This window comes from Exophiala xenobiotica (genome assembly GCF_000835505.1).
Source record: "Exophiala xenobiotica strain CBS 118157 unplaced genomic scaffold supercont1.2, whole genome shotgun sequence".
Classification (NCBI taxonomy): Eukaryota; Fungi; Ascomycota; class Eurotiomycetes; order Chaetothyriales; family Herpotrichiellaceae; genus Exophiala; species Exophiala xenobiotica.
In genome coordinates, this window is record NW_013562493.1 from 3,792,924 (window position 1) to 3,804,647 (window position 11,724).

At 51.2% G+C, this 11,724-nt stretch overlaps 4 protein-coding genes across 4 annotated transcripts; 2 read left to right on the forward strand and 2 right to left on the reverse strand.

Moving 5' to 3' along the window:
* Positions 1–3,082: 3,082 nt before the first annotated feature.
* On the reverse strand, positions 3,083–4,594 carry PV05_03601 (uncharacterized protein; the record flags this gene model as incomplete). The annotated part of the gene is made up of 2 exons (XM_013464256.1): positions 3,083–3,579; positions 3,637–4,594. 2 exons carry the CDS (start codon positions 4,592–4,594, stop codon positions 3,083–3,085), a joined length of 1,455 nt encoding a protein of 484 aa, XP_013319710.1.
* A 781-nt stretch (positions 4,595–5,375) lies between these two features.
* PV05_03602 (uncharacterized protein) lies at positions 5,376–7,430 on the forward strand (the record flags this gene model as incomplete). Its single annotated transcript, XM_013464257.1, has 1 exon — positions 5,376–7,430. The coding sequence occupies one exon, from the start codon at positions 5,376–5,378 to the stop codon at positions 7,428–7,430; it is 2,055 nt and encodes a 684-aa protein (XP_013319711.1).
* An 839-nt stretch (positions 7,431–8,269) lies between these two features.
* Positions 8,270–9,416, reverse strand: PV05_03603 (uncharacterized protein; the record flags this gene model as incomplete). Its single annotated transcript, XM_013464258.1, has 2 exons — positions 8,270–8,662; positions 8,790–9,416. The coding sequence occupies 2 exons, from the start codon at positions 9,414–9,416 to the stop codon at positions 8,270–8,272; spliced, it is 1,020 nt and encodes a 339-aa protein (XP_013319712.1).
* A 1,281-nt stretch (positions 9,417–10,697) lies between these two features.
* PV05_03604 (uncharacterized protein) lies at positions 10,698–11,594 on the forward strand (the record flags this gene model as incomplete). Its single annotated transcript, XM_013464259.1, has 4 exons — positions 10,698–10,987; positions 11,051–11,115; positions 11,182–11,445; positions 11,503–11,594. The coding sequence occupies 4 exons, from the start codon at positions 10,698–10,700 to the stop codon at positions 11,592–11,594; spliced, it is 711 nt and encodes a 236-aa protein (XP_013319713.1).
* Between the last annotated feature and the right edge of the window lie 130 nt (positions 11,595–11,724).

Consider the following 11,724-nt stretch of genomic DNA (forward strand, 5'->3'; position numbering starts at 1 on the left):
GGGTGGCTGGCCCTCTGGTCGTCGAGTGAGATCCCAATAACAACCGAGAGCGTCAAGTGGGGAACTTTCCATAATCGGACCAAGTAGGCTTTCGAATCCGTCAGAATCGAATGCTTTCATGCGAGCTTTGACCGTCAGCCTGATGTTTCTCTTTACACAGGAAATGTATGTAGCTCCCAAGCTCTTGGTATCACTTGTTGTCCGACATTTGCCATCAAATTTCGTCGAATCTCAGACACATAGCTAGGCTGCGTGACCGCTTTCCCGGGTTGGCATATCCGTATCGGAGGACTAGCATTAGGGAGAAGGGTGAGGAATTCAGGTGTCGGACTGGGTGAGCATTTGCCAGTCGTACTTCGCTTCGAAGATGGAAAGATCGGTACCCGTTCTGGCTGGTTAGCGACAGAGCTTAAGAGTCCTGTGAAGCTGCTCCTGCTCGCATCTTCTGACATGCTTGAAAGTACTTTGATTCAAGTCAGGTCTTTGCTACAGCCTCTGCATTCAAACTCCCCCGTTCGATCCATTTTCCTTTGGCAGCAAAATGGAGAGGTGGATCGCAACTGCGGGTTCGCCTTTCCTCTTCGACACGACCAAAGTTCGTATGATACCTTTAACCACTGGCAAATGGGTCCCGTCTCACGCTCCTGCGGCATCTCGTAAGAAAAGCTAGCAGGTGCAACAGAAAGTGAATGGAGGCTGCTTTGAATGTGTCCGGATTCAGGTTGGTGGAATGTGCAAATCAACACTGCTCTTTGTGATCATAGAAATGTTTATAATATCTATTTTCGAAGAAAGAAGAGATAGATGTCAGGAAATAGGAGTTTGCTATTGCCTACATTTCGATATAAGTACCTTCGCTACTATATATAACTTTATTCAGAGATTAGCTATCACAGGCTAATCTTGCAAGGAAATGGTAAGTCAAAAAGCTTTGAAAGCAAGTGAGATCAGATCGATGGCATTTTATTGGAGAACCGACTTTGGAGAGAGATCGTCACCAAATTTACCTCCGTTCCGACCTATATACCACCGCGCACGAAGCGGAGATGGGATTCAGATACGAGTCAAAGAGATATTGCGTTGGAAGAGGCGTGAACAGATCAGATGCAAGTTCAGTAAAGGTTCTAAGACAAATGAGATGTACACGGAAATACGACTCACTGTGAAATGTGCATTGGAAGAATACTCCGGCTCCATCAGCAGACAGACCGGACACGTCACAGGCTTTCGTTCAAGGAAAGATTGCGGATACCAGTAGTATGCAGGAAACCGCCAGCTCACGCCGGTCAGAAAATGGGAGGAAGAGCAAGCTTCGTGCTAAATAATCAAAGTCCCGGACGCAAGGGGTGGACTCCCCTGCTCTAAGGAGGACACCTGATCCACTGTTAGGCACGTTCAGATGATCAGAAGAGTCCTCAATTGGCTTTCCAACTCTGTTGGTCACTTGTCCGGACGCGTTAATGCAGTCTTGTATGCACTGTGACTAGTAGAGTAGGGGAAAATAGTAGGCGATTTGATGTCCGTTGAGTCGAATCCTTCGGATTACTACGAGCGATCTACGAGCGAAGGACTTTCCGGAGCGTTCCACTTTGTCCTAAGAGGCACGGACTCTCTCAATACTTTCGCTGCGATGGATTAAGCGAAGCGCAAAGGACAATGCAGCTTCGACACGAAGCGGAAAGTGCCAGCCACTACTTTATGTTGAGGACTTCTATTCACAACCCGGGGACTCCGCTGGTTATTGAACTGCATTAGTGACAATGCATGCACGGGGCTGGAAGGGGACGTCCGCAAACATACTCCGCAAAGGTTGCGAATGTATGAGGCAGGAAGTGATGCAGGTCGTATCCAGGCCATCCTCAGTGCTTCAAAGAATTTCAGCAAGCCACTCAGGATCCATTTGGCCGCATAGGAGGCCGCAGAAAGAGCCCCAAACTCCCAATAGAGTTCGCCAGTTGAGACACGAAGCCATGGTCGTAGACATTGAGGACTTCCTCAAATTCTAGCTAAGCCATTCCAGAGAACAAGGACTGCCCTTACTACGTAAAAATCCTGGTCACAAATTTCCCAAGCCACTGCGGCCAGTCCAGAGGGTGTCAGCCTGATCGATACCACATCCAGTATTTACCGCACCTGCCAAGCCGTATGCCTTCTTATGAAACAGGATTTGTTACACCGCCTTTCCGAAGATCATCCTATTTCGTCGCTTTGCTTCAGAGGTCTGCAACAGGGTTGCTTTTGTTGAGTTGTGACCCGCGGTCATGCTCAGCCTGATCACCAAAATAAACCCCCCTCAACCTTTTGGCCCTCTCGGACTAGTGCCGGGTTTCATGGCCTGCTTAGCCGCATGCCAATGCGTGAAGAGGCTTGTGACCTGGTCACATGGAGTGATTTCTGGCGTCAAAGAAGTGATGACAGGTTCATAGAACTGCGTATCGCCGTGAGTGTGAGGAATGCCATCTAGTCGTTGACCAATGAGACCCTGACCATGTCGCTAGGCCCACTTTCCAGGGATCCGTAGGCGCGAGCGACACTAGCTCTTGTCACGACGCGGCTCGGCGGGCCCCGAGAAGCTACTACTCCACAAAGAGACACATCACACTTGACGAAGAAGAAGGCAACTCAGCAGGCATGAGTGTGCATGAAGAATCAAGGTACAGAGAAACGCCACCGGAAACTTCCACGGTTGATCAAGACAGGATTATGCTTAGCACCATTGGAGACTCTCCCTGTCTGGGAGACTTGCATCCTGGGCGAGAGCTTTTCTGGCCCAGAAACAGCGCAAGGACTGAATCCCGATTTATCGTCTTTTGATTTCATTATTACTGAGTGTATCAATCATACGCTGCTCAGTGGTCTCGCCTCTAGAGTCTGTCCTGGTGAGGACGAAGTTGTTGCCTTCCACAGGTGGCACCAGGCTCGAGCTCTCAGGCGAGCCACACTATCTTCTCCCCCAGAGGCACTTCGAGGAAAAGTGTTGCCACACCCAAAAGAAAATTCCGCCCACTTTTCCGGAAAAGGGAAATGAGCGTCCATATACTGTCCAGCACCCCCTCGAAAGAATCACTGTGTCGGACATTCTTCAGACCAACAACACAATCGCTTTGACAATGGTCATTGGCAAGGCTGTCATCGATCCTGGACCGACGCTGAGTATCGCTGGACGGAGACACATCCATACCTGGCCATTCTTAGGCAACGCCATAGTTTCTGATCGGAATGGCTCCATCCACTCATTGTCAAAAGGTGTTCGGAATTCTGGAAACCTGAAGTCGTATTCATGCGAGCCTTTTGCCATGGCTAATTTCAGATTGAAAGCCTCGACAAACGCGAAGCGAAAGCACTGGTCGCTTTCCAACTGAGTCTGGAATACTTGCGGGATGTTTGATGGCTCACAAGTCAGACTATCGTAAGCGTGAGACTCCAACCCGGGAACAATTTGCATCATAATGCTTGAAAACACATTGAGAAGTTTGGCAAAACAGGAGTCGGCCATTTCGGGCAGCTTTGGCTTGATGTGCTTCTCCAGATGTTCCATGTATCTGATTCTTCTGAGCTTCCTGACCACATCGGGGGCATCTGCCCAAGGAACATTAGTCGGGACAAGCTCTGATACATGGTACGAAGCGTGCTTACCATGTGCCAATGAGAACAAAGCTTCCTCGAAAAAATTACCTTTGACGGCATCATGGTCTTCCTTGAATACTTCGCAGAATACCCACTGGTATATCGCCGCAGCAGCGTAAGCTTGAGGCAGAAGGTCCCGAGCGACAGGTGAATGTCCACATAGGGCTCTCAGGTATGCAGATAGAACTTCCCCCTCTGCCATCGGGACGACGTGGTGCGTCAACTGCCTGAAGTCGACGCCTCCTAGGACCGAGGGGACCAAGGGAATCGCGGCTGACTGAGCCTCGGTAAGACGTTGGATTCCTCGCTCCAGAGATTCGAAGATATCGTCCATCTTTTCCCTGATATAATCGTGGCTAGGTGGTGCATCATACCCTCGATCGCTCGCCAGTTGCCGGAAATATCCTGCAAGTTTTGTGTCCCAGGTCCTGGAAATCGGGCAAGTATCTCTGCGAGCGACAATGGCCGAATCAGGTTCGGAACCCGCCTCCTTCACTGGGGTCGCTCCTCTGTCTGAATAAGTCGAGTTTGGAAGTCCTGCTGCCATTGTCCTCTGTCGTTTGAGGTTTCTGACAGCCAATTCTCTGTCGTCTGGGTTTCCGTTGCGGCCTTTTCGAGATAGTGATTCATCCGGAGATAGGATACTTCCTGATAATCCACCCGCATGCTTACTACTGACAATAACCTCCGGATTCCCTGATGAAGGTAGAGTACCCTTGGGCTGCACCTGATCGAAGGTCCGAAGGAAGTCGTCCCGGGACATTTTTATTCCCCTCGCCAACCTGTTAAGTTTGTTGTGGATTTGGGTATGGGTCTTTATTTCTTCAGAGTCTCTGGCGGTGGCCTTCAAATGGTCGTGAATAAGGGCAACTGTGCGGGCAATGTTCTTGGGATCGCTGCAGTCCTGAGTGGTGAGGACGAACAACAAACCCTCAACCTCATCAGGAGACCAATAGCATTTGCTCATTTTGAAGTTCAATCTTCCTTGCTGGTTGAAAAACGTGAAAGAGATCAATTTGCAGAAATGAATCTGTACGATGAAGTCGGAGAAGTAGACTATGTAGATTGACGCAGGACATGGTATGATCATGGGGCGCAGGCTTGATATACCTGCCCGGAATAGGTCAGTACGTCATAATACATGGTAGAGGTGGTCATTACAATGCCTCCTGGATAGTAGAGAGCAGGACACTAACCCTTCCACTAGGGGGTGGGTTCGCACTAGCCGCTGCATCCTGGTCGAAAAGGCAACCGCCGCCGCCTGGTTGCCTTACCATGAGCAGCAGAAGCCAGACATCTACGTTTTTGTGCAGCTACGGTGGGCACTCTCATGTAGTCTCAAGCAGAAACTGGGCTCTCCGAAGCTCCGAGCATTCCAGCATCGATCGCTTTATTAAATCGAGCATTGCTCTTGGGAGACAACTACTATGGTCTTCTCCATGACATCAAGCCTACCTTTACCTTCTGTCAGTTTTTGAAGGCTTTCTTTTCCCGAAATGTATTCGTGCGAGGCTTGTAGGAAAAGACATGTTAGTAGATCCATCCGCCCCACCGAATTTCTTACTGACCTGCACGTACCTTGACAGGGCCATTGTTCGCTGGTGCGGGATAACGCCGAGACGACCTGCAAATATTGCGAGGAAAGAGGCGTTCCATGCAAACGCAGAGCAAAGCGAGGTCCTCGGTCAAAGGTCTCTACAGCCCCGGAAGCTCCGAAATGTATCCAGCCGACACCAACGTCAGCTACCATGCCACAAACACCATACCCCGGCGGTGAAGTCACTAGGATCCTGATCAGCTTAGATGTCGGCTCCTCCGAGACCAAGGCTGTATATATGCTCCTCAGAAGCGATGGTCTGAGGTTGGGACACACTGAGTCTGTCCTCCGAAAGGCCATACCCGTGGTATGGGAAAATGGCCAAGCAAGCATCCCAACGCAGCTAGCATATGTGGCAGATACGATCTCGGATACCTTGACGTACCGACAAATCTGGGGCTGCGAAGTGACACAATACCTCGAAGATGGGAAAATACAGGGTGAAGACGTGTTGCGGTATTTCAAGCCGGTCCTTTGGGGCGCAGACCAGCGGGATCGGGACATTCTTCGTAACCAAATCAGAAGACTCCCGCAGGCAGTAAGGGAGACTGCAATGCTGAAAGATCTCACTGGACAAGGAAGACGCCGACATATCGAACCAGCAGATTTATATGCCGATAGCCTCCGCTATGCGTATGCATATGTCCTGCGGAAGATTGCGGAGAGCGAAAGGGAGCTGCTTTTGCCGCTCCACGATGACCTCAACCTGTACCACGGGTTTGTGCCTGATGGCATACAATTGGAAGTTGGTATACCCCTTCCAGGTGCAAGCACTACGGAACAAGTTCAGCTTGTCATCGCGGCAGCAAGGAAAGCCGGTATTGCAAACCCATTCCCTGTGGCCGAGCCTACAGCGGCTCTGACATACTACTTTCAATCCGAGTTTGAGATGGAAAACCCGCCACCTGATGGGAGTACCGTCATGGTTGTTGATCAAGGTGGCGGTTCTGCAGACGTTCAGGTACTGTGCAGACAACAGTCCAATCACGGGTTTCTTGTCCGCGAGATGGTCCACGGAGACACCGAATGGTGTGGCGGAAGGCTTGCGAATGAAATATGCCGAAAGGGCATCATGACCATGCTTAAGGCATACCCCTCCGATATGCACAAGGTTCTGGACTCTCTTGCTACCCCTGAAGGCCCAATGACAGTGCGAGAGTTCGAAATCCTTCTGGAACAGAAGTTCGAAAAGCCCAAGCGTGGTTTCACAGGCAGGGATCCTGCCGAAATCAGGATAGATGGCTTTCCCAGCATCCCCAGCCTTGGATACAATCAGATTGGGAGGATCCCGTTGTCTCAAGAAGACATGGCTGAAATGTTCGCTCTTTCTATTGACAAAATCAATGCCATGATCTGTCGGACCATCGAAAAAGTCCATGAAGCCGGAGCCACAGTGGACAAGATCTTATTGGTGGGTGGAGGGTTTAATAGCCGGTATATGCGCAACCGCATACGCCTCACCTATGAGTCCACTGAAGACTCCGCTGCAGGATATCCCATCCCGGTCGCCGCGCCCCACGAGAGGGCCACTTCAAGTTCCAGCACAGTAGCATATGGGTCACTGCTGCTTCTTGCCGACAAAGCATTCATCAATGAACGGATTATCCGCCGAGGATTCTGCGTGGCGTGGGACAAAGACAAGAGCGAAATCCCTGGCCGGCGGTATCCGGCACATAGGGTCTTTCGAGACCCCCATGATAATGTTGTGTGTGTTCGGGAGGTGGCACGATATCTAATCCGAGCGGGCGATCGTCTTCCTTGGAGCAAGTATGTCGAGGTCTGCGAAGGCTGGCGTGCTCTGTCCCTCCAGGAGAAAGGCCAAATCAAGCATCAATGGACCATCCGGGAAGCACTGTACTACTGCGACAAAGCATGTCGAGACAACGATCTTGTACGCGATAGTACTCGCAGTGGTATTCATCCCATGCCGAACCCGATCCTTTTCGAGCTTTCCGAAAAAGAATGCGAAGGGTTTGAGTTCCGTGCCGCGGATGGTAGTGATCCACCTGACTGGTACCGTTATGTTCAATACGAAGTTGCCTTGATCTTGGAGGGAATGAGAATGACTTTCGAGCTGAGGATCCCAAGGTCGGGTAAGCTGGGACCAAAGCGCAGCTACCTGGAAAGGTATGGACCTGATCCTATTGTGAAGTCAGGAGAGTACGACAACAGGGGTGTCTTCAAGCTCATCGATTCTTATGTCTAAGACTGGGCGTCGAGATTTCGTTGATATATTCCGAAACAAATAATGACTGGTCGTTCATAGTCGGTAGAGCATGTAGTGATTTCTTGAATTCGTCTCAAAAGCCTTCTAATAAACATGAACACTGTTCTCAGTATGACACAGCCTGATATCAGCTGAAAGACTGCAAAAGGTATGCCAACGCTACGAATTGTCATGTAGCACGATTTGAATTGCTATTAGGGCCAAACTTGTGGAGTGTAGATGTACAAGGCACTTTAAAGATGAACTTCATATTTGTAGGGACCACTATCGCCCCCACCACTTACCTTATCGCCACGTGCCCCTAAGTTTAGACGAATCTTACAGCTAAATTAGAGATACAATGTCTCTCTTAAACTAATATCTACAACTCTTTATTGGCTCAGTCATTAGAGCTTTTTAGTACCGAGGCCACGAGAGGTGTTTGCACCAAATTCAGTTGGCGCACTAAAACCAAAGCCTCATAGGCCCGATACACATTGTTACCCCGGGCTGAGGGCAATTCATTTCATTTTCGACCATACTTGAAAGTTTTCAATTTGAACCCATTCCCACATATTGCCAAAGCCATCGCAATCTAGTCTTCCCAATGCCGAGCTCAAGTCTCGGTCGAAATGCTTGACGGAAAGTGGACTTTAAGTGAAGGCGGCACAAACATGGCGACCCAATTGAAGTCCTGGAGCCGGAGAGAACAGAACCCCCTTCGCCGGGTATCGGAGAAGTTCTTGTCAAAGTCGCCAAACTACCGATGCACTCCGGCGATTTCTTGATGGTCAATGGACTGCACAATCCTCGAGAATATGAGGTTCCACCAGCCGGTCTCACACCAAGGGCAGAAGGGGTCGGTATCGTGGAAGCTTTGGGTCCTGGAGTTGGTGCGACTCGGGGCTTGGTCCCTGGCGCCCGTGTCTCCTTTTTCGTCGTTGGGGCCTGGCAGGAGAAACTGGTCTTGCAGGCTGACTCCGTTTTCGTGGTGCCTGAGACGTCGATGACGATCTGGCATCGCAATTGTTTGTCAATCCAATGGCTGCCCTGCTGATCGTGCGGGAAGTGGTAAACGCGGCAGGTCGTCGAACTGGGGTCATGCGGATTTCCGCGAACGGTGCGATCTTGACAGGACAAAAGCCAGCCAGCAACCAGCCGGGCGTTGTGATCCTGTCTGCAGCGGCATCAATCACAGCTAAGCTGATCGCTGGTTTGCTGAAAGAGAAGGGCTATACTCCTATCGGTACGGTTCGCTCTCGAGCTGCTGCCTCCGAGCTTTGTGGCGCAACTGGAGTCTCGACGTTTAAATGGGCAAAGTGTTGAGAGAGAAAGCCTCGTTTCGTCACGACCACTTACCAGCTCCCAAATTTCAGCTCCAAGAACCGCTGAATCCTTGCGATCTTCCTCCTCCCCAACAACACCCGCAATGAAGCAGGCCGGCATGTAGTGCTCGTCCGTACCGTGGGCGTCGCGATAATTAGGATGTTTCATCAGGCGAACCACGGCGCTCTTCAACTCGGGACCACCGCCATTCTTGCAGAGCACGTCCTCCAGTGCCTGTCGGAATTCCATATTCCCACTGTCAGGGGGTACCTCCTGCGCGAAGGTATCTCGATACTTCCAATTGTATTTCCAGTGCACGCGGTAGAGGTTGTGAACGCCGCCGCCAGGCCCGATGATGAGGTATCCTTCCTTCCTGAGCGGTCGCAGCACCCGGCCTATCTCCACGTGGAAATAGGGCTCGAAGTACTCGTTTTGAGATATGATCGTGATCGGGGGGCAACCATCGGGAAACATACGTGTCAGCAAGGGGAAGGTATCGATGAACCAGTTGAAGTCTGGGTCGGCGACCGCGTCGAACCCGGCCTCCTTGAGCATCTGCACGCACCGAGCTCCTGTCTTGAGGTCCGGGTTAGGCTTGTAGTGGGCCCACTCAGATTTTTTGACCAGTCCAACGGGTTCTGGTGTCACATTGGCGTTCATTGCGACATGGACTTTCCGCCCTGATACGTTTCAGTGAGCGCCCTGAATGTACGACGGTTATGATTATGTTTTGGAGAAGTTGAGTGAATGGTTGGCTCGGCCTACCATGATGATAACATCTTTGATCCCGTGTTCCAGAGCCTTGTCACCCTGCAACTTCCAGTAGTCTCGGATATGCGACCGCTCGCCCGTAAGCATGGTAGTACCATGCGATAATAGCAATACCGGCGGTTGTGTCGATGATGCGTCTAATTTTCTGGAGATTGTGCCGCTGATTTGCCGTAGACCGACTGTTGGAAGCAAGGAATGAGCCTGCTGTCGCCGAGGTTATTTCAGAAGTACTAGTAGTCCGGGGTAGGTTTATGATCTGGAGACCCCAGAATGGCTCATGACCGACTTCAGTGCCGGTAGTCGGTATTCATCGGTTCGCCCTCAGACCCCGCCACGTAAAGCTGATTCTAATCGTGTTCGGGAAGCATGTCGAAGGGAACATGGCTCCCGTGTTCGGGGTTCAAATTGACCGCTCCGCTCGGTACATGGGTGGTCTTGTATGGGCTACGACATTAACGAAGCAGCTTGGTCCGGCGAAAGAACAAAAAGAGTCAAGATCAGCCTCCATTGTCAAATATGGGCAATACTAAAGGCTAGTATTGCCATCATCTCGGAATTTCCGCATCTTGTCCATCTCCGTCCCGAGGAAGATTCAACTAAGCCCTTTTTAGCCTGCCACTCTCCAGCTATTGCGCGGGTGAAGTAAGGGCGTTCGAAACCGAACTGTCTTGGAAGCCAATCAGCGGAAAATCATACGGACTTCTTGGGGCTGCCTACTGAAATCAAATGACATCCGCCAAACAACACCAGAATGATGATGGGCATTATAGTACTGTCGTCCGTGAGCTCGTTCCATTCAGGGTGATAGCGAGCTGGACGGTAGTCTGGCACTCGCCGGTGATCTGTAGGCCACCATGCAGGATTGTTGGTCGGCTGTCGAGGTCCGTCATAGTTCTCAGCAGGCGGGTTCTGTACAATCTCGTGCGCCACCAGGCCGCCTGTGGGGTTCCCTCGAGGTACGCTGGTCACTCTCGCCGTTCGTTGCCGGTTCGCCGTTGTGATTATGGTTGACATCGGTGGGAAGTTCTTCTCGTTAAATGAGCATCATCCAAGTGAAATGCAGGAGATCATGAAATGGGCGACTTTAGAGAGGTCGGTGTATGCCTTCCCGGAACAGTTTCGGTTTAGAATCTCCAGGCTCGGTAAACATAGCCCAGATCCTCCATTGAAATGCCTGGATGCACTGTACAGGCGGGGGAGAACCGGACGTGGAGTGGAAGGTCGGGCTATGTGGTCGGCAGTCCGATCACCGCTGCGATCTGCTACAAATTCAAGAGTCTCCGTAGCCTCGTCGTGGGTGGGTTTGTTTTCCTACTTGCCTGGGCCATATGTATGGCCACCACCTCACTGTGTAGTACCAGTGCCGTCTGGGGCTGCCAGGCTATCCTTGGTGCGGCGCTTGCTTTCATTCTCAACGCAGTTGTTGCTAGCGCACAATTGAGTGCTCCTCCGGAATTGATGTCAGTTGAGACGCCCCAATAACCCTAGATTATGCGGGACTGACCAGGCCAAAATCCTCGCAGTTCTATCACCAGTGGTCTCGTCGCTGGGATCAGATCGCTTGGCGTGACACTTGGTGTGGCTGTTTGTAAGTCCGAACACGCTTTTCGATATTGCTTTCTCAAGACGATGCGTGCTGACCCGGGAGATTCAGACACCGCCATCTTCCACTCCAGAACCAGCAGCCTTTTGCCGAATATGGTCTCCAAAGCGGCTCTGCAGAGTGGGTTGCCCAGATCCTCTGTGCCAGCGCTAATTCTGGGCTTGTCGGGTGGTGATCCAGACCAGCTGGCCCAGATCCCCGGCATCACGCCAAAGATCATCAGCGCAGCTGCTCATGCTCTCAAAGAAGCATATTTGAAGTCGTTCCAGTCGGTGTGGATCGCTGCCTCCTGCCTGGCGGCTTGCGGCCTCATAGGTAGGTTCACATTCCCGTGTTCACTCACGTTGCTGGCTGATAATGTCGGGAAACCAGGCTCCTTGTTCCTTGTCAACCCGGTCAAGGATCTCAACAATCACATCGACAACCCTGCGGAGTCGGAGGAGGCTTTATATGGCGAGAAATGAGGTCCGGGAAACTCGTCAGAGGGTCGTTCTGAAGTATTGAGCTTCCAAGAGCCCGCAATGTACTAGAGGTTGACACGGCACTGCACTTAAAGCTGTTGACATGAGTTTCCATAATGCGTCTGGCCCGTCG